Consider the following 26226-nt stretch of genomic DNA (forward strand, 5'->3'; position numbering starts at 1 on the left):
GACTCGGGATGCCCGTGCAGAGGAGGCTGCGGGTACTGTGGCAGCAGAGCTACGGAGTGGCTGGAGCAGCAGAGCTCTCTGTAGAGCAGAGCTCTCTGTAGAGCAGAGCTCTCTGTGGCGGCTGGAACAGGGACACGGCCACTCCTCATTCCCGGGCAGCTGCCTCCCCATGGTACCTGATCCTGCAGGAGGCAGCCTCATGGATGGGGACAGTGACACGCTCTCTGCTCCCTGGGGCACAAACTTGGTTTGAGTGCAAGATGGGGAGATTACAGGAGGATGTCTCGCCATTCTTACTGTGTTTTCTGTCAAGCAAATGCTGTAATTTGCTTCATATATTTATGTCTTAACATTTGCCTTCTTAGCTCTGATCAGTGATCCAGAAGTCAATCACAGTGACCTCTCAGAGAGTAATTGATTGCAAAAGGGAATACACAGTCAGCCTTTTAAATGGTGTGAGCAATGCTTCATCACACAGACAGGCACAAAGTCCAGTCCTGAGCAAAGCTTTGTCTCTACACTGCTAAATGAGCATTAAAAGATGTAACTTTAATTAAAAAAAATTGTTTATGTCTTCAGACACTTCAAATAGAAATAAACATTTCTAGGAGTATAACGTCAGTCTGTTCTAAAGAGCAGGAGCCATTGGTGTTACATTGTAATAATACAGCCAGCTGAATTCAGCACAGTACACTACAGTAACAGGGACTTCTTTCTTGATAATTGTGTAATTATACAGAGCCTCTGTGGTCATCAAGTCGAGTTCCATATTATTGGAAGCAAGACGTAGACTCTCATTAGCCTTTCATCTTCAAAGGACCTTTGAAGTACTGATCAATCTTTGCAGCACTTCTGTGGAGTCAGTGGAATATCACAGACTCCAGGGCAGCCTGTTGGGTCAGAGTAAGCCCAGAGTTTGCCAAAACAATCCAGGAGCCTTGGTCATGCAACTACAGTCTCTTTAGGCAGAATGTTGTGGGGGAGAAATATCTCTAGCAAACCTCTAGTAATCCCAAGGAGTCAGCACAGCCCTGGAGGTTTTTCTTACTTTTGGGGAGGTGAGGCTGGCTGAAGTCAGAAAAGCCTGACCCAAGAGCCTGCCCACTCTCAAGCTGGTTTTCCACAGGATCCCACATCCCTTTAGCACTACAGGTCTTCAGCAGACACCTTTCACATTAATTACACTGATTTTACTCACATAACATTTTTTCTTCAGGGGGACCTGAAAAGCGAACAGGTTGACTTGTTCTATTTTGATATCTGATTTACAAGTTTGTTCTTTCTCTGCAGGAGCCAGAACCTGAAACTGAAGCAGTAAGTTCAAGCCAGGAAATTCCCACAATGCCTCAGCCCATTGAAAAAGTTTCAGTCTCAACTCAGACCAAGAAGTTAAGTGCCTCTTCTCCAAAAGTGGTGCATCGGAGCACCCAGACCAGTAATGATGGAGTGTGTCAGAACATGTGCCATGACAAATACACCAAAATCTTTAATGATTTCAAGGACAGGATGAAAGCTGATCACAAAAGAGAAACTGAGAGAGTCGTGCGAGAGGCAGTGGAAAAGGTAACACATGTTGAACACCACCTACCCTGGGTTGAGGAGAGGAGATTTTTGGGGATTTCTTCACATTTTTTTCTATTTTTGTTAACAACCCCTCTTACCAAAATGAATAAAAAACGTTTTCCAATGAGACCACATAAAAATAGTCTCCATTATTGCTTTTTTAGACCATTTCTATACCAACAAACCTACTTTAAACAGAAAACTCTTGACTTTTTTGATTCTTGTCCAGTGAAATCAGTTTGTGATCCAAAACTGAAACTAATTGTTCATTCATGCCAAAGCCTTTCTCTCCATTGTTAAGTGTGATTCTAAACAATGTCATTGTTTAACTGCTAATCGTAAATAATTCTTCTTTTGCCCATCTTCTGACCTAAAGATCAAATTGGGTCACTGAAATTTGTTTGAGTTTTCTTATCTAATAATAACCTGTTTAAAATTCAATGTCTAAGCTTGACCTGGTCACCTTTGCCTAGAGAGAGCAGGGCAATTTGGATGATTTGTCTAACTCTCTTAAGTACCTGTCTTAAGATAAGATGAATTTCCTTCTGGATGAAGGACTGTGAAATGAACCTAGGGAGTTCAAGTGTTAATCCTGTAGGATTAAGACACCAAATGTTTAGATACCTGAGCAAGGGCAAAGGAACCTCACTGACAATGAACACTAAAATAAATAAATAAATACCTCTTATTGAACTCAGGGATGTTCTATTTTGTATTTTCCATTGTGTACTTGCTGTAGATTTATATGCAGTTGTAGATTTGGAAAAAACAAAATATTTTAAAGAGAAATAAATTAACTGATTGAGCAAATTTATAAACTGATTGAGCAAATATGCATAGAACTTATTTAGCTGTTATTGTAGATGCCTAGCAGAGTAGAAACACAGTGACATTTTTATTTTGATTAAATCTGATTTTGTTATATCTCTAATTGAGCAATTTTTTATTTCCTAAATAGGAGAAGTCTCTAATTAGGTGACCCCACCTGCATCAGTAACAGATTTTTAAAGAGTAGAGGTTTAATTAAGACACTTTTAACTCCAAGAGCTGTCCCTTGACTTGTTTTGCTGACTGTCTTTGGCAGCTGCGCACGGAGATGGAGGAGGAGAAAAGGCAGGCTGTGAGCAAAGCTGTGGCCAATGCACAAGGAGAGATGGACAGGAAGTGCAAGCAGGTAAAGGAGAAGTGCAAAGAAGAATTTTTAGAAGAAATTAAGAAACTAGCAGGTCAGCACAAGCAACTGATTTCCCAGACCAAGAAGAAGCAGTGGGTAAGTGTCAAAAATTTATCACAAGAGAGTTAAGTGGAAATGTATCATGCATCCTGCAGGCAGTTGAAGGGGTTTTCTTCCTTGCTTTTAACTGCACTGCTCTTTCACTGTTCTTTCAGCATTAAGGCTTTCTCCTTCATATAATTGTTTCAAATCTTCTCCAAATTTGAGCTTGGTGTTTTGATTACTTTCCATCTCAATTTGTTAGTGCTAACAGCAACATCTTCTCAAGTCCAATCAGATCTTAGTATCAAAAATATTTTTTTCTAAATGCATTTTTACTCTGTATAAGACATGCTTTGCATTATGTTCACACTCCTTTGATCTTGAGACCTCAGAGGGTACAATATCTGGCTGCATCAATTTGAATTCCCCTGCTAATAAGGCTGTTAGTGATATCCTTTTGGCCTTTTCCTCTCCTTGCTTTTTCTATAGCTTTTTTATATTCCTTTATATTTAAGACATGACATTCTGAAATGTATTCCTCTCTTGTTTGGTCCTTAAGTGCAACTCTGCAGCACCAGAGTTTTTGTAGTTTACACTACAAAAACCATGTTGGTGTGCTCTCTAGAAAAGTGAGAATAGACATCTTACTGTTCTGTTACACACCACAAACTTTCCCCTGCTTATATTTGGATTGTGGCTGGTGTTTTCTCAGGCTGGAGTGTGTCCTCCCACATGGCTGTACAGCACCTAGCCAAACACTGCAAGAACCATAAACTGTGCTGCTTGCCAGGAGCAGAGGGCAGGTGGAAACTGCTCTGCCCAGGAGCTGGGACCTGGCACACACACAGACTTTGCTATTCCTTTGTTAATTTTCACAGAACAGGGGAGCAAGAGCCATCACTGAGGAAGTCCCACAGCACTGTGACAGTTGTCTGTAACACACAGAGGTGTGGGCACAGGATTGTAGCACTGGTGGGGCTGGAAAGGAGCAGGAGCCTCCAGGAGATGGCACCAGCCAAGGGACAGCCAGTGCTGCCACCCCCTGCAGCCCCATTTGCCGTCTGCTACAAAAGCTGTTTTGCTGCTGCTCAGCCTCATTAGTCCCTGTGCTCACATGAAACAATGGTCCCTGCAGGGAAAACTCTGCTCAGGAGAGGAGTGGAAAAAATACTCAGGCAAGACAGTCAGTCACTGACTATCACAGTTATGAGTTTGGTTTTTGGAAAGAGAGTAATTGCTTCAAATGGCAGAGCTCCTGTAGTCTTCATTTCTGTTCTTCACAGAGGTTTTACTGTGGGTGTTATGATGGTGCAGTGCTTGGGTCTCTGTCAATAAGAGAATTCCTCCCTGTCTACCTGTCTCTGCAGACCAGAGAAGTTGTTTTTGACTGACTTGATGGAGTGACTGTGTTCAGTGTGTCACCAGCTGCTGGGGCTGTGTGCATGTGCTCACCTGTGGCACTGGAGAGGGAAATGGAATTGCCTTTGCCCACTATAGAATGTGTCAAATTACCTCTGTTCTGTCAGGAGTGAAGAGCACACATGTGAACCACTGTCACCATTCAGCTGACATGCTGGGGCACAATAACATCATTGTGAGGCTGGACTCTTAGCTCTAGCTGCTTTTTGGGAGTTTTGAAGGTAGAATTTTCAAGAGAGACTGACTGGAGTTATCTGCTCCAATGTGCCTTTACCATATCCTTCAGACTAATCAAAAAATGCCCTGGTACCACATCACTGAATTTATTAATGAGGGCATAAAGCTTCTCTACTGAGCAAAACAATCAAAAGATAGAAAGAGTATTTGACAATCTTGCCTATTTCTGTGGCCTCAAACTATCTGTCAATCACCACCCTAAATGAAGGCATCATGCAGGCAGCTGGTTTGCATGTGGCAGGAGAGGGAGGGTCAGGATAAACACCTCTGCATTCAAGCTGATGGATCTGCCTGCCAACACACAGCCCCAGGCAGCTGGACTTGGTCCAATTACACAATCCCCAGTGATTCTTCCTTCAGTGGTACTAATGACAGTCCCTGGTGTGTAGTACTGCACTTGTGTGCTGCTATTATAATGATACCTCCTTACCAAAATCTCATGTAATTAACACACATACTAAATGAGTTTTGGTGGCTTTGCTTTTTAATTAGGAGCAGAGACCTCTGGTTTTGTGTAATGCTCTTGTCTATGCTTGGGAATACAGCTGCTATTATTCACACTGTATTTTGTCTTTTTCTTATACCTAAAACCAAGTCCAGTTGGGATAAAGGGATCATTTTGCTGGTGGTGTACAGGGACATGAGATGTGCTTCAGCCCTCAGAATACTAATGCATAGTTAAAGAATAACAGTTCTCTTTCTCTAGCTGGTCACAATTGGCTTAGCCCAATTTCATTTTTATACCTTCAGAAAATTTGGGTTTCATACAGATACCTCAAGTAAATAGCAAAGAAAAGGAAGGAGTGTAAAGGCAGCAGTAACAATAATGAGATTATGCACCTCCATGGCCTCCAGGGTTCAGGCTGGAGTGCTGGTCTTGACAATGTTTCTGTTTTAGTTTCTCCAAATTCTTTTACTTTTGTATAAGACTCATTTAAATTGGTGCATAGGTAATTTCCATTGACAGCTTTTAACTTTTTTCTCTTTCAAATCTATTTACACATACATTTTTATTTTAACTTGCAACAGGTGGTCTTTAAGTGAATGAGCATTGTCTGTGATGTGTACTGTCTGAAACAAAACCCCAAGTGATTGATAATGTTTAGAAAGAGGAAAATACAAAGGAAAGAGGAAAATACAAAGAAAAGAGGAGGCCTGAGGCCAGCTGGCATTTTGCCTCCAGTGCCACATGTGCTGGTACCAGCACAGATGACACTATTTTCCCTTTGTAAGTGGAGATTTACATCCCACACTTATGGCCAGCATATGTAACGGGAAGTGCAGGACCCACAGATCAGTTGTCCTCTCCTGCTGTAGCATTTTTTGATCTCTCCAAGCCAGCAGATGTGAATTTGGTCTCTGGGCTGAGGCCCATGCTGTACATAATGGAGAGCCACAGCTGTTCCCTGCACCTTTCCAGCAGATGATCCTGATGGCTCCCACAGGCCTGTGGGCAGCCAGCAACATGAAGAACCAGGAAAACAGCTCTCAAGAGGACACTTGTTTGCAGATATTTTTACAAATAAACTTCCCAGGAGCTAAATTATGAAAGGAAAATGGAGAGGTTCCCTTCTCACACAGCTAGGGCAGTCCTTTTATTGCTGATGTAAATAAATGGTTATCAGTTTAGCCAATGTAAATGTTGGCTTTCTTGGATCTGTCTTGCAGTAGTGTGGGTTGTTGTGGTTTTTCTTTTGAGGCAGTTGGGTTTGTTTCCTTTGTAATTCTCTGTTTTATTAGCAAAGCTGTAGCTAGACAGGACATAAAAATTAAATTGTGTGTTATTCTGTGGTTTGATAGCAGCCTGCACAGACTGTGTGATATCCTTCCCCCTGTTCCCCATCACACAGTAAGCTTTTCAGACTGGATTCCTAAAGATGCCTCCTGATTTTGAGCAGACCAAATTCAGAAAGACAAATCTGAGGTCATTAGAAGCTGACTCTCCAGGATGCAGAAGTATAAATGGTGCCTTAAGCAGCAATGCCACCTTACTTTATGGACTTTTGTCAAAATGACAGTTCATGCTTTTGCAGCACTGCCTTAAGGGGCATAAACCTGCCTGGAGACAGGGCACTGTGTGGGTGCTGTCCCTCCTTGATGGCACCCTTGGTGCTGACCAGCTTGTTGCCTTCCCTTGCTTGTTTCCCCAGAGGCCACAGGGTTATTTTCCAAGCAGCTCTTCCAGCTATCAGAAAGCTGGAGCTGTTCTCTGTGTTCCGAGGTAGAAATCATCTTTGCTGCAGCTTTCTCCAGAGCCAAATAATTCTGCATAAATCATAGGCTGTGCAGCATCTTTCTTTCAGGAGTTTTGTGCAATGCTGGCAGGTAGGACAAAGGGCAAGAGCCCAGGTAGCCAACCTGTGTATGATGGGCCCTCTTGGGTTTATCTAAGACGTGGAGGAAAAACCACTTTTTTGATCTGCTCAGTAGCACTGATGGAGCACAAGGTTTTCCCTTCAGGAGGTGGCAGTGCTGGCTGCCAGTCAGCAAACCCTGGTGACAGCACATCCTTACAGGCTGACCCCAGATGGGCTATAACAAACCCATAATTCTTGTCTCCTGGGATGTTATTGTTGTGACTTTTGACATTTTCTAGACCTAAAGGATCTTCCCCAGCAACCTCTGGCCAAGTCAGGCTTATAAAGAAACCTCAATCACTGATTTTCAAGCCTGTGCAGAGCCTGTGGCAGCAGTGCCTGTTGGTTTATTGCAGCTTTTAAGACATAGATCAGGGTGCTATAACACAAATGTAGGGTAAAAGATGCTTCCTGCACTGTGTGCCTGAAAAATGTCACTCCACCATTCCAAGAGATGAGTTTTCTTACGTGAGAGATGATTTTTGGAAAAGCAATAATCCAGACTCTGGAAGATAGGAAAGCATTGTGTGGATTTGCTGAAGATGCCTTCTTCATGTGAAAAATGCCTGGATGCTCCCAAGCACAAATGAGAGGAGCATTGCTGTGCATGTGCTGGGGGAATGCTGATGAGGAGGGATCCTGCCAGGGGGATAATCCCATCTCTTTTGTTCTCCCCAGTGCTACAACTGTGAAGAGGAGGCCATGTACCACTGCTGCTGGAACACCTCCTACTGCTCCATCAAGTGTCAGCAGGAGCACTGGCATGCCGAACACAAACGCACCTGCCGCAGGAAAAGATGAAAGGGCTCCTCCTCCCCTAGAGCACCACCCCAATGATTGCTATTCTCAGACAGAGCGGTTTTTGTTTCCAAAAAAAAAAAAAACAAAAAAAAGCCAAAATTGTTTAGAATTTGCTTCCCATTTTGCACCAGCCTTTAAACACTTTCTTAGAAGAAATTTTGCACAGTTGTTTCAGTCTTCTGTTAAAAATCCTCCTCCAAAATTTTGTTGGCAAAATGAATTGAACATCTGTCGGAGCAGGTTACTTCAAATAATTTTAAACTAGAGGATTTGTTGCATTTTCAGCAAATTTTAAGACATTTTTAGGTTTTACAGAGATTTTAATCTTTAAAAACAGCAGATCTAAAAACAAAAAAATGATGCAAGTTTAACAAAAGTTAAAAGTTTAACATGTTTAAAAAACATTTAAAAACTAGTTCTGAATGTAAGAAGTACAGAACTGTTTCAGAAAAACGAAGCATACTACCTTGATGTAACGTTTATTTCTTAACCTTGTTGAGCTGGTTTTGTTCAGCTTAATTTTACTGTTTAAAGGCATTATCTATTGGTTATACCAGTGGGTACATGATTGAATTTAGGGAACAGGGTTGACACAGCAGGTGCTAGTCCTGCATATTTTTTCTTAAATATTTCCCAACTGTGTTTTATTTTCATTATTTCTTTTCAATATATAACTTTTATAACAAAATATTAGCTTTGATCTTGTAGTTTAAAATCACAGGGAACTGGGGTAATCTTTTACTGAGCTGGATCTTAGAGAAAAATGAATATTTAAATTTTGAAGTTTGCACATTTCGTCTTTGTTCTAACATGAGTGCTTATAACAAGAATAAGAAAAAGCCAAAAAAAAAAAACAACAAACAGACAAACAAAAAACCCAACTACCTTTATTCATACTTGGAATTTTGAGGCATACAAATTACTTTGTTGCGCCCCCCTTCAGCCTCCCCAACTCAATGTCATTTGACCACCTCTGATCTGGTGTCACCTGGTCCATTGTAACTGATAAGAAAAGGAGAAAAAGCACTTAAGTTTCACAGAAGCCGTTATGTTTGTAGTAATGGGTCATTGCCTAATAATGAGCTCCATCACTGTACTCAGAATGAAGAATAATGCATGTTAATTTTCTTGTATTAAAGATGCCGTGATTTGTAAAAAGTCTGTATTTTGCGGAATGTCTGGATTAAGAAGCATTACCAATAGGAATGGATCGATAGTTGAAAAATGATTTTCTTTTTGTTTGTTTTATATATAGATATATGAATTGCATCCATGTTCAGAGACAATTTTTTAAATAGATGTAAAGCTTACTTAAATAGCTTTTCTTTTAAAGTGTCTCCACATTTTAGTTTCTTTCAAAGATTGGTCTTAGACTGAGTCATATGCCCATTAATCATCCAGCTATTTTTTGAGAAGTTAGAGGAATAATTTGTAAATATTTATTTAGATCTTTGATATTTATTGAAAGCAATTACATGATGGAACGATGGAAGCTGAAGAATCAGGAGGAAAGCCTTTAAAAAAGTTTTCTCTAGGATTTGTCAGGGTCATTGTAAAGACAAAAATATAACTAAGACTTCTGTGAACTACCACTGAAATTCTGACCTTTTTTACTTACAGTGGTGATATAAGTTAATTGACTAGATACTGCCAAATAAAGCCCAATATGTTGCAGAAATTAAGTGGCAAGTCGATTGGAAAAAATAGTAAGTAGATGGTAACTTGTATTACCACAGCTGCATTATTGCCTGATAAATGTGTAATTAACTTTTGTCGCCTCTGTGTTGTGACTGTAAAACACTTCACAACTAAAAATCAATCTTGTTCGATTACTTTACAAGTTCCAAAACTTCGATCCACCCCTATGAAAGCAAGTATTGTGGAAATATTTTTGGTGTAAAATCATTCCAGAATATGTAATATTTAACTGATAGCTGCATGAAAGTAAGATTCGTGTTACTTTGGCTTTTTTGTCTCTGTTGACACGGTTGCACATTTCCAAGTTACTACAGCGTGAAAACTGTGTGTTTTAAAGAAAAAAAACAAAACAAAAAAAAAAGATTGTGGCCTGGTTTTGTATAAGTTTTAGGTAAAATTACAATTGATTGTTTTAGGAACCATGATTTAAAATTAATTTTTTCTGCAAATCATAAAGCTATATTAAAGTGTTGAGCTTAGCCACTATGCACATTGTAATTATTCATTGTGGCTGTCCAGTTTATGATGCATTCTGGCATTTTGTAAGCTGCTCTGACTAGCAATATATAGAGTCATTTAATGTGTTAACATTGGTTAATAAATGTATTTAAAAAAAACCCCTCAGTGAATGTGTCTGTGTTGATTTTGGCCAGTTGCTCTCACGTCCTGGGGTGGGGAGGCATGAGGCTGCTGTTAGTGTTGTCCTCACCAAGGGAGGCTGGGGCTGCCCATGGGGAGCTGTGCCTGAGCTCCCAGGAGCCTTGGTCCTGACTCAGGGGAGCCAGCAGGGCCAGGGAGGGTCTCAGCATTTAACATGGCTCTCAGCACTGACAGTGAATCCTTCCAGCCCAGGCAGGGCCAGTCACCACAAGTCCTGGTTTTAGAGCCAGGTCCTGCACTGGCAGCAGCCAGGCTGGGCTCAGCCCCACTTTGCCCTCACCAGAGGCCATGCTCTGCCTCCCCCCTGAGCTGTCACAGCCCTGAGCCTCTGCCTGTGCTGGGATTTATCAGTGAATTCCCTCTGGAGGGACTGCATGAGCCCAGCATCCCCTGAGTGCAGCAGGGTTTCTCCTGCCAAGCCTGAGCAGCCAGAACCACTCTTGTGAAGCCCCTCTTGGTGCCACTGCGGTGTCTGAGGGAGCCGAGGGCCCATGGAGAATGTGCTGCAGCCACCCAAGAGAAAGGGCTGGAGGCAGAGGGGGTCATCCTGGAACTCCACCAGGAATTCAGTGTCACAGACATGTTTCATGAAAAAGCCTTTCCTTAGGATTCTTCCTCCTGAGAAGCTGAGAGGCCTCAGGAACAAAATGTAACCAATGGTTATCTGCTGCTGTGGAATGCAACAGGTGCATCTGGGATTGGTCTCATGTGGTTGTTCTAATTAATGGCCAATCACAGTCAGCTGGCTCTGGACTCTCAGTCAGACACAGGATTTTGTTATTCTTCTTCTTTTCCTTGCTAGCCTTCTGATGAAATCCTTTCTTCTTTTAGTGTAGTTTTAATATATCATTTACTTTTAATATAATATATATATCATAAAATAATAAATCAGCCTTCTGAAACATGGAGTCAACATTCTCATCTCTTCCCTGCTCCTGGGACCCCTGTGAGCACCACCACAATTCAGGGCTGCAGAAGGGGCGCTCTGGGAGTTGGTTTCAGTGTGGCAATTCAGAATTTCCTTATGGAAATTTAAACCTGGCAAGACCTGCAAGTCCCAAGGGATCCCTCAAAGTCTCTTTTATTGTTTCACTATCCAAACAGTTCTGTTCTTGCATGAGCCATATTTAATTCTTTCATCTTGATGAAACTCAATTAAATGACAATAGTGAATAGTGAATAAGCTGGCAAAGCAGGATCAGGAGTAAGCAGCATGTCCCTTCAGCTCCCATCCCAGGGCATTTTCCCTTTCTGATGGCTGCAGTCACTCTTCAAGCTCAACACTGCTCACCAGCACTCCAATGGCAGAAATCCCCAGTGAAAATGCTCCTCCACTCCCCATGTGCATTTGCCAGTTCAGGTGACACCAGTGGGGCTAGGATAGGGATCAAACAGATCTTTGTACATTTTTTAAACTCTGGCTATTCCTTTATTTTAATAAGGAGGAGCTGTGGTTTCTGCCTCCTGCTTCCTTTAGGTGGAGTGAGCTGCCCAGCTCATGGCTTGTTTGCCTTTCACAATCTTAAATGACCAAGTATGTCAAATATGTTTGGGATTTGTTACTGGTAGTTAGGGGCCCCCCTGTCAGTTTTAGCCTCCCTGAGTGTGAGCACATATGTGATCTGTGCACATGCTTCTCAAATGCTTTCACAAATGAAATTGAGGGGGGTATCTAAACCAGAGAGGCCCTTCTTGTGCTGTTTCATGTTAAAGAAATGCAATTGCAAGTAGAAAGGTCCATCCATTTGTGAGACTACTAGAATATTGTTGGGTTTAAGTGGGAGATGATTATAGGTAATGTTAAAGGAATAAAACTAACTATCTTGGACCTTCCAAACCCCATATTTTACCCTAATAAAACCTATTTCCAGATGTCAAAAGCCTCAAAAGTATGATAGACTGAGTAATGCTCTTTGAAAAAGAAATGCTGGTTACTAGAGGTTCAAAATTGTAAAATCAGAAAGAGAATCAAGAGAAAATTAACTCTGAATTGTCCCTCCTGCTCCCCATGGCCGTGCTTGCCCCAGACCTCTCCAGCCCCATGACCATGGAGCAATGAATGAGGCACAGAAGGGAAGTTTTATCCCTTCAGGGATGGCAAACAGCAATGAAGATGCTCAAATTAAGCACAGCATCCTACACAGCACACTTTGTAATAGTTTGTATGTGGAAGGGGACTGATAATTGGAGATTATTCAGAAGAAATGCCAAGAGAGCCAGAGAGGTGCATGCTAAAAGGCAGAGGGATGTGTTTGTTTACAAAGCCACCGGGCAGTTGCTGTAAACTCCCTGAGTGAAAACGAAGCTGGCGTGAAGCTTCAATGGAAATGGGATTTACCCTGGAGAGGGAGCTAAAAATAAACTCAGTTCTGCATCAGACACTGTGAATCTGGTTGCACAAAATGCTTTACTAGTGCTTGGAAAAGGACTTCTGCAGAAGAAAACAATGTTTATTAATAAAGCCAGAGCACGTTCATTTTTAACTATTAACAGGAAAGGTGGCTTTTTCAAATAGCCACTGTAGGTGGCTTTGGGGCCCCACTTGCTGCCACATTCTGGCTCTGCCTCTCTCCTGCTCTCACTCCCATGGGAGCTGTGGGAGCCAGCTCTGCACTGGGCCAGTTTTGAGCCATGATCCCACCATGCCTGAGCACAGCAATGTGCTTTTGTCCCTGGTAACAGAGCCTTCAAGGTGAAAAATGGCTTCATTAAAAAAGGAACTGGGTGCCTCACACACAGCGACCCCTGAAGTCCCTGTCACCAGGAAAGAGGGCTTTGTCACTGTCCTCGTTGGGAGGGTAGGAGCTGGGTCTGCTGTGACTGGGCAGGGAGCAGAATGAGGCCTCAAACCCCAGGGCACAGGCAGGGACATGCCCTGCAGCTCAGCCCCTCCGAGGAGCAGCAGCACTGGCTCCTTCCCAAAGGAGAGGCACAGCCAGAAACTCTGCCATGCGTGCCTTATGTGCTGGAGAGAGAATTGCTTTGGCTGCCACAACACTTGCCTGAGTGACAGAGCCTTTTCCTGTCTTTTCACAAGTCTTTGAAGACCACAAGGGCTGGAAAGCCTTTTAGTTTTTGCCCCAAAGAAGTGCAGGATGTGCAGCTCACTCATGCAATTCAGTTTTCCCACTGACACTGGAGCCAGCAGCGTTTTAACCCTGGGCTCCCCAGTGCCAGTGGCTGCCACAGCAGGAGCTGCTCTGGGCAGGCTGGGAGCGGGTGCTGGATGCTGAGAGGAGCCCAGCACTGCCCAGCCCTTCCCAGTGCTGCTCCTGCTGCCTCTCTGACAAATTTGGGTGGGGGCAATGCTGCACTGGCAAGGAAAGCCCCCAAGCCCTGGAGTTTCTGTCCCTCCAATCAGGGGGTGGCATTGGGATTTCGGGGCCAGGAAGGGGAACAGGAGGCAGCTCACACAGCAGGGACTGGATCTGTCCTGAAATGCCACAGACACTGAGCTCAGGAGCTCTGAGCCACCTGAGGCTTCTCCTGATGCAGGAACCTGCCTTGGAAAGCCATGGACAATTGTCACAGGGAGGGGCCCTTCAAGGAGAGAGCAGCAGGAGCTCAAGCCTAAAGGCCAGAGGGCTCCCAGCTCCTCCTTAGCCTGGCACAGCCCAGACTGGCAGCCTCTGCCCCTGCTACTGCAGCCACTCCCAGAGCCTTTCTCTTCAGCCCAAGGCCGATGGAAGCACAGAATCTCTGTACAGAATCATCTGCAGAGACAGAACCTATTTAGGGGCTTCTCTTACCAGCTTGTTCAGAATTTGAATTTCTTTCTCCCAGTTGTGATCCTGCTCCAGACCTCCCTGGGCAGAGGGAGTGCTTCTACCTCTCCCAACTTCTGCTGCTTCACCATTTGGTGAAGAAAAGCGTGTCTGGAGTTGCCTGTCCCATTACAAACCCAATTATTATTCCTTCTGTGGCTCAGCATTTCCAAATCAAAATGGGACTTTGCCACATCCCAAAACGCCAGGCTGCATCCTGAGTTTGTGTCTGTCCTGCAGATGCACTGGCTCTATCATGCTGGAGAAATAAATGGTGCTGGCAGTTGTAAGGAAAGGGCAATGACAGCACATGTGGCTCATGCAGGCATAGCAAGATGTGCTCACACCAGTTTGGTTTTAATGGAAGTTTTTGTTTAAGGTTTCATTTAAAACATGGGGTTTGTTAGAAAATTTTCACAACTGAGTGATCTCCAACAGTAATTTCATTATGACTTAAAACAGTAGTTAAAAGCCTCTTGTACTGTAAAAAGGCTTTGCTCCAAGATGAAAAAACACTTCCCTCCACTGAAGGAAAAAAAAATAATTATAGCTGAGACCACACTTCTTCTTTCTCTTTGCTAACCAAAGAGCTGTGAGAGAAGAACTAAACATTCCCATTCAGTTTTTGTGGCCCTACACCCTGGAGTGGCAGGAGAGGCTGTGGGTTTCCATGGTGGATGCCCAGTGTCTGCCCTGGCAGCCAGAGGCATTTTCAGGCTGTGCAAGTCCATCCCTGCCCCTGCAGCAGCCAGCCAGGACTGAGCCATGCAGGGACCCTGCAAAGCCACACGAGGGTGCAGCCCCACCCCAGCTCACAGCTACCTGTGGTTAGGAGAGAATCCAAAAAACATCCTCCTGTGGATTTCAGGGAAGTATCCAAACCCAAATGTTAAAGAGAGGCATCCTAGAAATGCTAATGAGCACGTGTGTCTGCAATGGAAAGTTTAATTCCTTTGTACCTCCTCAGCCACTTCTTTCCTTTGGGCAGTTGTTGGCTCAGATTCTTGTCTCCTGCTGCTCTGTGAATACTGCCCATGCCATACTCACCTTCTGCCCTGGCTTCATAGAAATGTTATTTTCTTCTTGCCTGCATCTGCTTTTCCTGCTGCTGTCTTCTCCCAGGGCTTCTGTTCTTCAGTCCTGCCACTAACCTGGTACAGACCTGCTTGTTTTTGAGTTTCCCAAACCACTGGGGTTGGCATAAACTCTGTCCATGCCTTGCACAGTCTGTCCTCCTATCTCCACACACCTCCACTCTTGGGTCTCCTGCGGAGCCCCTGGCTGAATTCAGCAGGGGTGGCTCATCCAAGCCTGCAGTCAGAACCTGGGGCTAAGGGCAGTGAGGTGTGTCCCAGCATCTGCAGCTTCCTGATTGAAATGCACTCCTCTAGGTGAGAAATTAAAATGTAGGCCCCTAAAGTTCAGTGCCTGATGCCACAGGTTAGATAGTCTCAGCTGCTTGTTCTTTGCTTCCATATGCACAATCTTCTTTTTGCTGGCCTCCCCTTCTACACCACTGTTCCTAAAACTGCCCTTCATTTATGGCTTCCCCCACTGGTGTCTTTATCCTGACAGCTCACTACAGCTCTTGGTGCCTTTCCTGGCATCTCCAAACCTCTCCCATGTGCTGCCAGCCACATTTGGAGGCCACTCCCAGTGGAGACTCCATCAGCTTTGTCCCCTCCTCCAGCTGCTGTCCACATGCCAAAGCACAAAATCACAACGAGATCAGCTTTGTGCTTTAGGATCCACAATTAACTGCTCATCGCTGTAGAATATTTTGCAGTAATTAAAAAAAAATATTATATGTGTTGTGGGATCCCTGGGAAGGTGACTTTTTTTTTGCCATGGGGATCATAGAGAAAACAACAGTGCCTTTGGAGAAATCTTGTTTGTGCAGACCAGAAAGAAGTGAGGAGCACTGGCTTTGACTGGCATGATGCAGCATGAGCTGCTCAGTGAACCTGGGTGAATCTGAAATGCCAGGCAGCTCCCAGTGCCAGGGTAGTGCCAGAAGGGGCAGAGATGGCCTCATCCTGGTCTGCTGTGTAGGAAAGGGGGAGCAGCAGTTTCAGAGATGCTGATCTCAGCCAGGTGCAGCACAAACAAGGCAAAGCTTGAGAGGGTTTTTGTACCAGCTTTAAGGTGATACCCCTCAAAAGAGAACAAAAAATCATGAAAAGGAGAACCCTAAATCATGGTAAGGTGAGTGAGAGCTTTTGGGAAAGTGGGCTGCCAAATGGAGCACTCCAGATGTAAAAAAATAACATACATTTATCTTTAAGAAAAAAATTAACAATGTTTATATTTCGTCCCCCCAAAAATGGTTAATTTCTACTTTCACAGTGTGGAATCTGGTTGGTTTTTTTTTTCTTTTTCCTCATCAAATCTCAGTTTTAAAGCAAAAACTTCTTCCAATTAAAAAAAAAAAAAAAACAAAAAAAAAATTCAAAATCAGGGTTGGCTCTTACCCTGGGGACAGAGGGGTCCATCTCCCTTGGGATGACTCTTGTAGGCTGCACCTCTCCCCCACTGCCCAGGCAAGAGCCACAGCTGGATTTGCCTCCCCAGGGGTGCAGAGGGTTCAGTGGCCCAGCAGGGGATGTGAGCAGCTCTGCTGGATGGAGCTCAAAACTGCCCCAAACTCAGCTTTGCTCACAAGGCGACTCCTGAGAATTTGTGGTTGATTTCTGTGCATGCCCCTCCCTCCCTCCCTCCCTGGATAATAACAGTGTATAAAGCAAATCTTTGTGTTGAAAACCAGAAAAGGAAAGCTCTATGGTCTTTTATCAGACTTTTTTCCAATTCTTACATTCTTAGTATCAATGTGAACATGAAGAAATTATGCTGTTTTTATCATGCATGATTCTTCTAGCCCTAGGAATTTTTTTTTTGTTATTGAGATTTCCCACCAGCTTTGCAGTGTTATAGCCACCTTTTGCCAAAATAATTTTTTAAATGTGGAATTGAAGTATTTAACCTTTAAAAAACCTTAATTCCATTAACATAAAAATCAATCCCCTTTTTGCTATAATGAAACAGTTTGTAAAACTGAATCAGGAATTGTTCTGCCATCCCCTTCCTTCCGCCATCTCTAAATTGCTTTCTCCTTCCCACAATTTTTGGATCTCCCTCTCTGCTCAGGGTAATTGTGGGTTCACAAAACTGCACCTACCTCTGTGATAAGTAACCTGAAATCTGAGCCACCAGAGATGGGATTTTACACCCTGAATTTCTCAGACAGGACTCCAAAGACACGAGGACTGAGAATTTCACCCTTTGAAATCACATTTGGAAAATGAGAGCTGTGGCCAAACCTCTTCTCTGGGAATGCTGCTACTCAGGAGCTGGGAGCCAGCTCTGAAATCAAGGTCTTTCTGGAAAAAGCCAATGGAAAGGGGCAGATCACATTTCCAAGATCACATTTCCATTGCCCAAGGCTCTGAACCGACAGGGAGGCTCTAGCCCCACGTGTGAGTGACCAAGCTGTAACCCATAAACTTCCACTGGCTGAAAGCTCCATCAGAGCTGTAAAACCTGGGTCAGGAACTTCCTTAGGTGCCTGACTGGCAGCATGTCAGTAGCAAGACCTTGCAACAAAAGTGATAAGTGACAAATTTGAGGAGTTTTACAGTACTAATGCTTGTTATTGCTTCTCACAAAATGTTACCAAGCTTACAATAATCTTTACACTTTCAGCAAAAATGTGAACAGTATATTTGAATATATTAAAAAGAATTAAAAAAACATTTCACAAAAAACATTTGTTGCCATATGAAAGTCTTTCAGCAATAAATGCCCACACCAGTATTTAAACATTGTTAAAAGTATAATGATTTGTACTAATAAATTATGCAACAAGAGAGGTAAACAAAATAAAATTACAGTATAGCTCTCCATGTTCCTCCACCGAGCATCCACAGCTCTCGGAAGCTCCATTTTAGATGACTAATTAAGAAACTGATATTTTCAGAGCAACAAAAATAAAAGCTTTTATTTGTTCATTTGAATATAAAACAGGCGTTATCACAGATGTACAAAGCGTACTGGTGGTTTAACATACAAGAAGGTTGCTGTCCTTTGCACATAAAAATTTTTGTTTGAATCTGTGATTGGCTGAGTTACATGAATTTCTCTAACCAGTCACCACACTCTATGAAATAACGCTGCTAACATTCAACTGATAAAAGGGACAGTCTTCCCTTGGGTAAAGTGTCAAGCAGGATTAAATATATATAATAAACAAGCACCATGAGGAATCTGCTCCTGTTTGATTAGTTTTGTGTTTAAATGTTCATTGTGTACCCTCTCTTTTTGTGCATGTGCATCGAGTTGATTACATGGTTTTGTCTGACTCCAAAAGCACAAGGTCACAAGACAAACATTTTATACATTCTCATGAATGGTTTATCTACAGTACAGTTTCTAATACAGAACAATCCTTCTTTATTGCTCAGTCTGATGGTGCTTAAATGTTTCCTTCCTTTTGCTTGCACAACAAAACCAGAAACTCAGTTTATCATTTCTCTTAACTCAGGATTTAACAACCACAGATGACAGGTTGCAGAAGAGAGCTGTTATTAACTGCGTTTCACAACTGCATTGCAGTTCTTTTATTCTCTACAAATGCAAAGTTGACTTCGTGAAGGTTAAAGTGATGCTTTGAACGACAGCGAGATTTGTTTTGCAGTACTGAGATCAGCGATAGCAGGACTTCACAAGTTAGTTCACACACTGCAATTATGTTTGTAATCAATCAACATCTTGTCTGAAACCTTACAACAACTTGCCATTAAGAACAGATTTTATTCTTTTGTAGGGAGCAGAAAATGAATTTGACAAAGTATGGGATTGGTCTGCAGAGCAGGAATAGGGCTATTCACAGGACAGGGAGGGCGGAAAAGATGGCCTGAAAGAAAACGCGTCTGACGTGGCGAGATGCTCTGTACTGTACATGCAGACTAAAACGTCCCTACCTTTTAAAAAGATTTTTAACACCCAGCATTGAGACTCCCTTATACGTGATATAAACATGATAACATTTGCCCTGCAACAATCTTAGTCATGCATATCCGGTAATGAGAGCCAGCACATGAACGTCATTTGGGACAAATAAGAAAAGCATTCTTGGACTGCAGCTGGTAAATCCCACTCTCGATCACAAACAGGTCAATTCAGTTACAACCACATGAAGGAAGGGGAAGGGTTTAAAAAAGGGGGCGTGGGGGGCAGGGAAGACAACAGAACTGGGGAATCAAACCCCTCTTTTCTCCAAAGGTAGTAAAATGAAGGCAGCTGTGATGCATGTTTTCCTACTCTTCTCCCGTGATGGCCTCAGGCTGGAGACCACGGGGCTCCTCGGCTCCTTAGCCAGGCAGATGGGTTCCTCTGATGGTTTAATGCTTTAGGGACTAGACATTAAACCATTCCTCTGATGGTTTAATGCTTTAGGGACTAGTTAGCAGATGCACGACCCGTGCCAAGGGTGGTAGTGACTGTTGGCTCCTCTCCGTTAAGGAATAAATTAAAGACCACCGGAACAATCGTTTCCTGTAAATGTAAACTGGAAGCGTTGGCCACCGAGCTACGTGTCCTAGCTGAGAGGCAAATTGATAACTCTGTGCAAAAAACCCCAAAACTTTTCCTTATAGCAGTAAAAACACCAACTAAAACAATGAAAAAAATTGTGCAACAAAGTTCTGCAGCTAGACAACAGTGCTATTCCTCAACCTGCCTTTTCTAAGTCTAACAAGTGTATGCACATGCCAGCACGAATATTTATTGTTGCCTCCATGGCAAAGAAAAGAAAATTATTGTAGTGCATTTTTCGTCTTAAATTCATTCACTGCCTTAAAGGCAGCAATAATTCCACTTGCTGGTATCTAGAGGATTCTTTTTGACAGGGATACTTAGCAATCCAGGATTGCTTTTTTTCTTTTTCCAAAAAATTTGTGAGTAACATTTGATTATCTACAGTGGGAGACACCATGCAAGTGACAAGTACTGCATTTTAAACTTTAAAATCTTTTGTCATTAGTGAATTTATATTTCATATATATATATTTGATGTGATACTATCCACTCAAGATAATACAACACTTTGTTTTTTATATTAGCAAACATTTCAAGAGTTTAATATTCTTGAATGTTTCTTCTCTTTTATACTTCTAAAGAGATCAAAATAAATTAAACGTTTTGTACATAATTACAGAAGAAGTAGTTAACTTATTTTATCTTTTTAGTTTAGTACAAAGATATTTGCAAGCTCATTGCCGAAATACACCTTATTTATAAATTTCTTCCATTCTAACGCTAACAGCAAAGGCTCTTTGGCCTTTGGGCTTTCAGCATCTCTGACAGAAAGCTGCAAGATTTCTAATTGAAAGGTGCTACTTTGGGTTTTCTCCTCGTACCACTACGTATTTTCCTAAGATGTGGGATCTAAAATGGCTTAAGTTAGTAATGGATCTGTATTCATCAGCCTTTTATGACATATTAAAACAAATGAAGGAAACAACTATTTGTATTAGTATGCAAATTGTTTTAAAAGAATCCATTTGGAGGGCAGAATAAAAAAAAAAAGATCTACTTCAGCTTACTTAATGTAAAATACAAAGCCACATTTACTCAAAAAGCAGTATTGTCCAATAAGCAAAAAAAAAAAAAAAGTTTAAAATGGGCTTTTCCAACACACTGAAGGGCCTTACCCCGTAGTCCTTCTTTTCTAAAATTTAGTGGTAAAAGAAAACATTTCACATTATATTTCCTGCCAATCGTGACTGCTTTGAAAAGTCGTAATAGAAACAGTTCCATTCTGATGAGTGTCAGTATCTTATCTGCACACTTTTTTAGTGGACACAAAAAAATTTTATACATCTATAGTAAAGTCTATGGAAGCTTTAAGGTACAAGACTACATGTTGTAGGCCACATAGATGGGATCTAGCTGGTCTGCCAAAAATCCATCTCGTAGGTGCATACGTTGTTTCTCTCCACGGGAGTTGATAGGAATTACACCAATGTCCACAACCACCACCACCCCTACAATCAGATAATGTTCCTCCAGGACCACGTTGGTGACCAAAGGAACAAGGTCCAAAGCTTCTTGCTCAGATCCATCCAGCTCAACTACAACGACCAACAAATTTGTCCAGGTAAACACCGCACTGGAACAAAAGAAAAAAGTCATATTAGTAATGGGTTTTTTTTCACCCATTTAATTTTTTATCCCTTTTCTTGCACCTTGGTTACCTTTTGTTGAAGCTCCTGGGGCTCTTTCCGTGTGCTCAGGACAAATTATACACAGCAAGAGAGAACACACTGCAGGTGGGGCAGAAGAGCCCCATGAGCTCTCTCTTTAACATTGCTGCAGTTTTAAGCATAGGCTGAACTTTACAGAAACTTGCCTGTCGTGGAAGGAGGTAGTAAGAGAGCACATGGTTCCCTCTGAAGCCAGGGAAGTGCCTCAGCTCTGCTGTGTTCATGGAGTGATGTGTGTGTGGAGGTGCCTCCTCTGGGGTTTTTTGAAGAGCAGCCCAAAAAACCCAAGGAGATTAACAGAGGAGGCAGCAAGAAGAGCAGCAGGAGCACAGTCTGAGCTGCAAGGTCAGTGGGATGGATAGCTCCTGCAGTGAAGGGTGTGGAGCCCTGGGAAGGCACATGGCACAGTGCAGGCTGACAGGGTGCCCAGGGAGGGGGCATCCTCCCCATGCCTGCTCGGCAAACACGGCCACGCGCCTTCGGGACTGGGCTGGCTGCTGTCCAGGCAGGTCAGAGCTCAGCACAAAAAAGCTGCAACTCTTCTGGACCAATTAGTTTCCACAGAAATAAGGCTGTGTCTCCATCTGTTTTATTTTGGCTGTTTTATTTCTGTTGGGTTTAAGGGGACAGGAGTTTTAACATTCCTGATTAACAGTTGAGATCGTCAAGGGAACACCATTATCTCCACTATCTCCTCTTTGCTAGAAGAACTTTGTACGTTCTTTTGGTCTCAAAGTTTTGGTTAAGCCCTCGAGCCAAAGCAGGTAAATTTGTCTTACCTGGGACCATTTCTGGCTAAGGATAATGCATTTAGTCTTCCAAATATGGGGGCTGGGAGGGTATCAAAGTCTGGTGTGTGCTTCCACCCAGAGTAGTTTTACAGCTTCCCTCCATCCTCTCCTCCTCACATCTCCAGAGTCTCCAAAGACTCTTGCATCTCATGGGAGGTCAGCACAGCTGAGCCACAAAGAGCAATCTCACTCTTCCTTGCAGGTGTGTAAGATACTTATTCCTCTAGCTTATTCCACAGAATAAATAATAATATTCTACACATGTATGCCATGCATCAAGCCCTGTACTTTACTCGCCTTTACCTCATAAAATCAGGGATAACTTCCCAGAACTGTCTTGAGCATAAGCATCTGAAAGTCAGAATATATTATGTACATAAGCCATCTTCAAAAAGAGCTTCTTACCCTAAGGTCAATGCTTGATTGAGACAGAAGTGCACTGTTTTAGCCTCCTAAGACAGCTCTGAAAATCCATGTACTGTGGAAACATATCTTACTTTGCCCAAAAATTAGCTATGAAAATGTGCTCTATGTTGATGCTTGACAGAATGGATTTTAGGAGAAAAGTTAAAAAAAAAAATTCAGATCCTGCCAAAATACTATTTGATTGAATTCTTATGTGCTTATTGATCTGGAAAACTAATGAGCAGCCAAAGCAAGGATGAGAAGGCCCCTTTTAACTTAGTACTGCTGTGAAATGAATTTTCATTTGTAATTATGTTTTCACAGACATTCTAGTAAGTTTTGATTGATGCTGAATATTAACAAAATGAAGTATCAATCTGCACAGGTGACCATCTCCAGAGAGGTCCTGGAATTTTTATTGATTGCTGTACAAACATCTAAATTAGTATTATATATATTTTAACAAAAAACCTGGAGAGGTTTCATTGAAGTGTGAGTTAGCATTTAAAACCATGCCTGGAAACTATTGCTTGCCTGTTACTTGGGAAAGCAATTAATAGCAAGATTCAGGAGCAGGTCCCTCAAACATGGTTTAGAATAAATTAGTTTGTCTGAATTCAGGAAACTGGTTCCCAAAACTTTCATGAAGCTTCTATTCAGTCCTAAAATCAGTGACACTCCCAAGAGGCTTCAATTTAATTTAAAACTCGTTTCATATGTCATGGTTCTCACTCACTGGTGATCACTGGAAGTAAAAGCAAATATTGCTCTTTATGTTCTTACTGGTTGAGATGAATTTACATTAGCCAGTGTGTCTCTCTTATGCATACATCAACTTTCTAGCCCTGATGAATAAAAAACTCAAACCAAAAAGCTAGGGACCAGGAAGGCTGACCTTTCCTTAAGAAATAATTGAGTCACAATAATCAAGTCACACCCAATAGATGCAAAACAGTCAAAGCACTGAGCTGGGAATGGCCCCTCCTGCTGCTTCCACATCACCAAATGCTACAGGAAAAACAAGGAAGTTGTCAAAACACCTCCAGGGAAAGAAACTCCTAATTGTTTTCTTCTCCAAATACCTTGTGTAGCTTTGTGTATACAAACCACTTCTAAGCAAATTCCAGGAAGCTCTGTTCTGTTCCTCTTTTGAGACTTTGACATTTAAATGAGTCAACCATGTGCTTTAATTAAAACACATACATTAAAGCACATACCACATTTTGTGGTATTAGAAACACTTTCAAAATGCACAGTGTGTGTTTACATCACAATAAAACCAGACTGTGCCACTCTTTCACTTGTTATGTCTTAAGACACAGGAGGTCCAGAATCAGAGGCTGTTGATTTTGTGCTAAAATTTCTTCAAAGACAAGAATCATTTTAAATGACCTTTCAGATCCGATCCTCAATGACAGAAGCTGCCCAGCAGGATCACATGTCAGTCAGCACATCCCTGAGTCCCTCAGTGGTGTCCAGTGTTACAGAATGAGCTGCATTTCCCTGAGGGTGTTTTACAATCTATCAACTGGACACACCAGCACCTTCTGTGTGCAACAGGAATTGGTGCAGTTAAATCCTTACTGGGGCATTGTAACTGAAACAAGAGGCTCGTGCCCCTGTCCACAGAAAGGGATATACAAATTATAAATAATTTAAAAAAATAGCTAGCTGGCCATTATTTTGTCAAGAGGTGTTTCACAAAGACAAAAGAAGGATCTCTAAGAGAAGCTGAAGAAGTTATGTGAGAGAAGTCAAGGACAATCAGGATGAGGACTGTAAATGAAAATTCCATGATGGTTATTTGGCAGAACATTGGTTAGGAAAAGGCTGGGAACTGTGAGCAAACCAAATGTTGTCTCTCTGAATAACTGTGTGTCCCTTTTCTGCAGGGATCACATCTGAGACACATCTAATTCATTAACAATCTCTATTTTGAGAGAAAAACAAGCCTGAAATACTGGCCTTAAATACTGGCCTTTGGGCAAAGGGTAGCAACATTACAGAGAGTTTTCTGAATTCTCACTTCTGTGCCTTGCACACAATCACCCAACTACTTGGAAGAGTTAAGGTACTGAGAATAACCTGTGTGTACTTCCTGCAGAAATTCGGTGGTGTTTTTCTTTGGTTGTTCCAGCTTACCCCCCACCCTCTCTTAGTTGCCATTTTTCACTCAGGATTTCCATGGTTGTGGCACAAAAAGGATCCTCAAAGGGCTCTCAGCAATCTTGAAGGCAGGTACATAATTTAAGCATTTTTTGGTACTGAAACCCTGCAATTTCTGCAGTGTGATATGGCTGCTTTATTCACTGCCTGTGAGCTCATAATTTGAGGGAGCACCACCCTCTGACAAACAGATACTGCTGAGCACAGCAATTTATCAATCTATGGCCATCTTATAATAGAGCAGTCCTTAAACAGCTTGCTCTGAAACCTTTCCATCCACTGCTGGTACTGATCTGACACATTTTCAAGGGGAATTTCCTGACATTCATAAAGTGTTCACACTGTTCTATATGAAGGCACAGAAGCCAGTTCCCTGTGTAATGCCTGTCTGGCACAAGACCATTCCAGCAGTGATGATGCTCAAGGGAGGAGGCAATAAGGCAAAACCTCAGTTACAGTCAGTCAAGCAACTAATTGTATTCATTTTAACTGATATTTAAGAAAAAAGCAAAGTCTTTTACTAAAGACCAGTTCAGCTGCTGTGCTTCATTCATTATTAAACTTCCTGCTCCAGGCCACACCTCTGCAACCAGATTGAGAAGAAAAATGCACTAAATTGCTCTGGCTATTGCAACAGATTCATTTTGGCTGAAAGGTGAATAGCTGAGCTGTGGTTGTAGCAAAACAAAACAACTACCTGACCGAGTCTTCTGATGCAAGAATAATGAAAAGCAATTTGTGCTCATGTCAGACTCAAGAAATGATTTCCTGCTGTGTACATCTGAGGATGATACATTGATTAAGACAACATTATTATTAACTCATTGATTTACTGCTTCAATTTCCATTGTGACCTTGATTTGATCACTGCTTGATTTATTAATAACCAATTGAAAAATAACAGTGTGTTCACTAATAAAATTTATTAGTGTGTTCATTTGTTTGAAATGTTTGCTTGCTTACTCCTTAAAAAAAAGAAACATATTGAATGAACTTATCTAAAATCAGTCCTTTCTGATTAAATCTGTTTGTGAAAAGTTTCATCCTAAGGACACATTTGCAGCCGGGTAATAAATCCTGTGACCATCCCAACAGGCCATTTCCTGGATCAATTGCAATATCCAAGGAAAAAGCCCAGACATTACAGATATTTGAGCTTTTTCTAAGGGCCCTGGTGTTCTATAACCCTTACCATTCAGTGATGCTCTTGTGTGCTCTGATGACGGAGGTTTCGATGTCGATCGGGTGGTACCTCATCCCTCGCAGCTCCATGGCTTCATCCAATGCACCCACCACATAAAGTGCATCGTGGCGCTCTGGAGGAAAGGGATAAAACAAAAAAAAGAGAAAGATTCTACTCTCCAGTACACTAAATTATAGAATATTCACTTTAGGAATTAAGTAAAAAAAGTACAACGTAAGTTATCCTCGAATTTCTGAAACCCCGAAGTGATTTCTGAACTAATGAGCATTTTCCATTACTGAAGTGGAATGCAGAGCAAAAAACAGAAGAAAGGAAGGCAAAAATGCTATTTCCATTTGAAAAAGACAAAGGCAGAAATCTTTATCCAAAGACAGTGGCAGAATTCCTGATTTTCTCCCAGGTGGATGCAGAACACATCCTTTTTGTTTAAGGCACTCTGAATAGACAATAGGTTCGTTGTTTCTCTCTGTTTTTTCAAAGAGAAAGAATAGATTTGATCCTGACAGTGTGGCTGATGTTCTTCCAATTGCTTTGAGATGGTCACTACAAGTGCTTTTAATCTATTACAAAGGTGTTTATCAATAAACTAAAAACATGCTCTAGCTAGATAGCAAATTGCTTATTCACGTAATTTAAGCATAGCACTTTTATAGCCCATATTTTTTACCTACTGAAGAAATAAATGA

General features: G+C 42.0%; 2 protein-coding genes across 10 annotated transcripts in view; one reads left to right on the top strand and one right to left on the bottom strand.

Annotated features, from left to right (window-relative positions):
* ZMYND11 (zinc finger MYND-type containing 11) overlaps positions 1-9915 on the top strand; it is a 105405-nt gene extending 95490 nt beyond the window's left edge. For all 5 annotated transcript variants that reach the window (XM_036398265.1, XM_036398283.1, XM_036398292.1 and 2 more), the window contains 3 exons: positions 1291-1563; positions 2648-2833; positions 7471-9915. In XM_036398265.1, the coding sequence (XP_036254158.1) occupies positions 1291-1563; positions 2648-2833; positions 7471-7593 (582 nt within the window). In that variant the 3' untranslated portion in view covers positions 7594-9915. The remainder of the gene's footprint in view (positions 1-1290; positions 1564-2647; positions 2834-7470) is intronic.
* A 7766-nt stretch (positions 9916-17681) lies between these two features.
* The window catches only part of DIP2C (disco interacting protein 2 homolog C), a 309444-nt gene continuing 300899 nt past the window's right edge, over positions 17682-26226 (bottom strand). For all 5 annotated transcript variants that reach the window (XM_036397757.2, XM_036397748.2, XM_036397776.2 and 2 more), the window contains 2 exons: positions 25529-25652; positions 17682-20880 (listed from right to left, as the gene is read on the bottom strand). In XM_036397757.2, coding sequence (XP_036253650.1) covers positions 20628-20880; positions 25529-25652 — 377 coding nt within the window. In that variant the 3' untranslated portion in view covers positions 17682-20627. The remainder of the gene's footprint in view (positions 20881-25528; positions 25653-26226) is intronic.

Source organism: Molothrus ater, chromosome 1 (assembly GCF_012460135.2).
Source record: "Molothrus ater isolate BHLD 08-10-18 breed brown headed cowbird chromosome 1, BPBGC_Mater_1.1, whole genome shotgun sequence".
Classification (NCBI taxonomy): Eukaryota; Metazoa; Chordata; class Aves; order Passeriformes; family Icteridae; genus Molothrus; species Molothrus ater.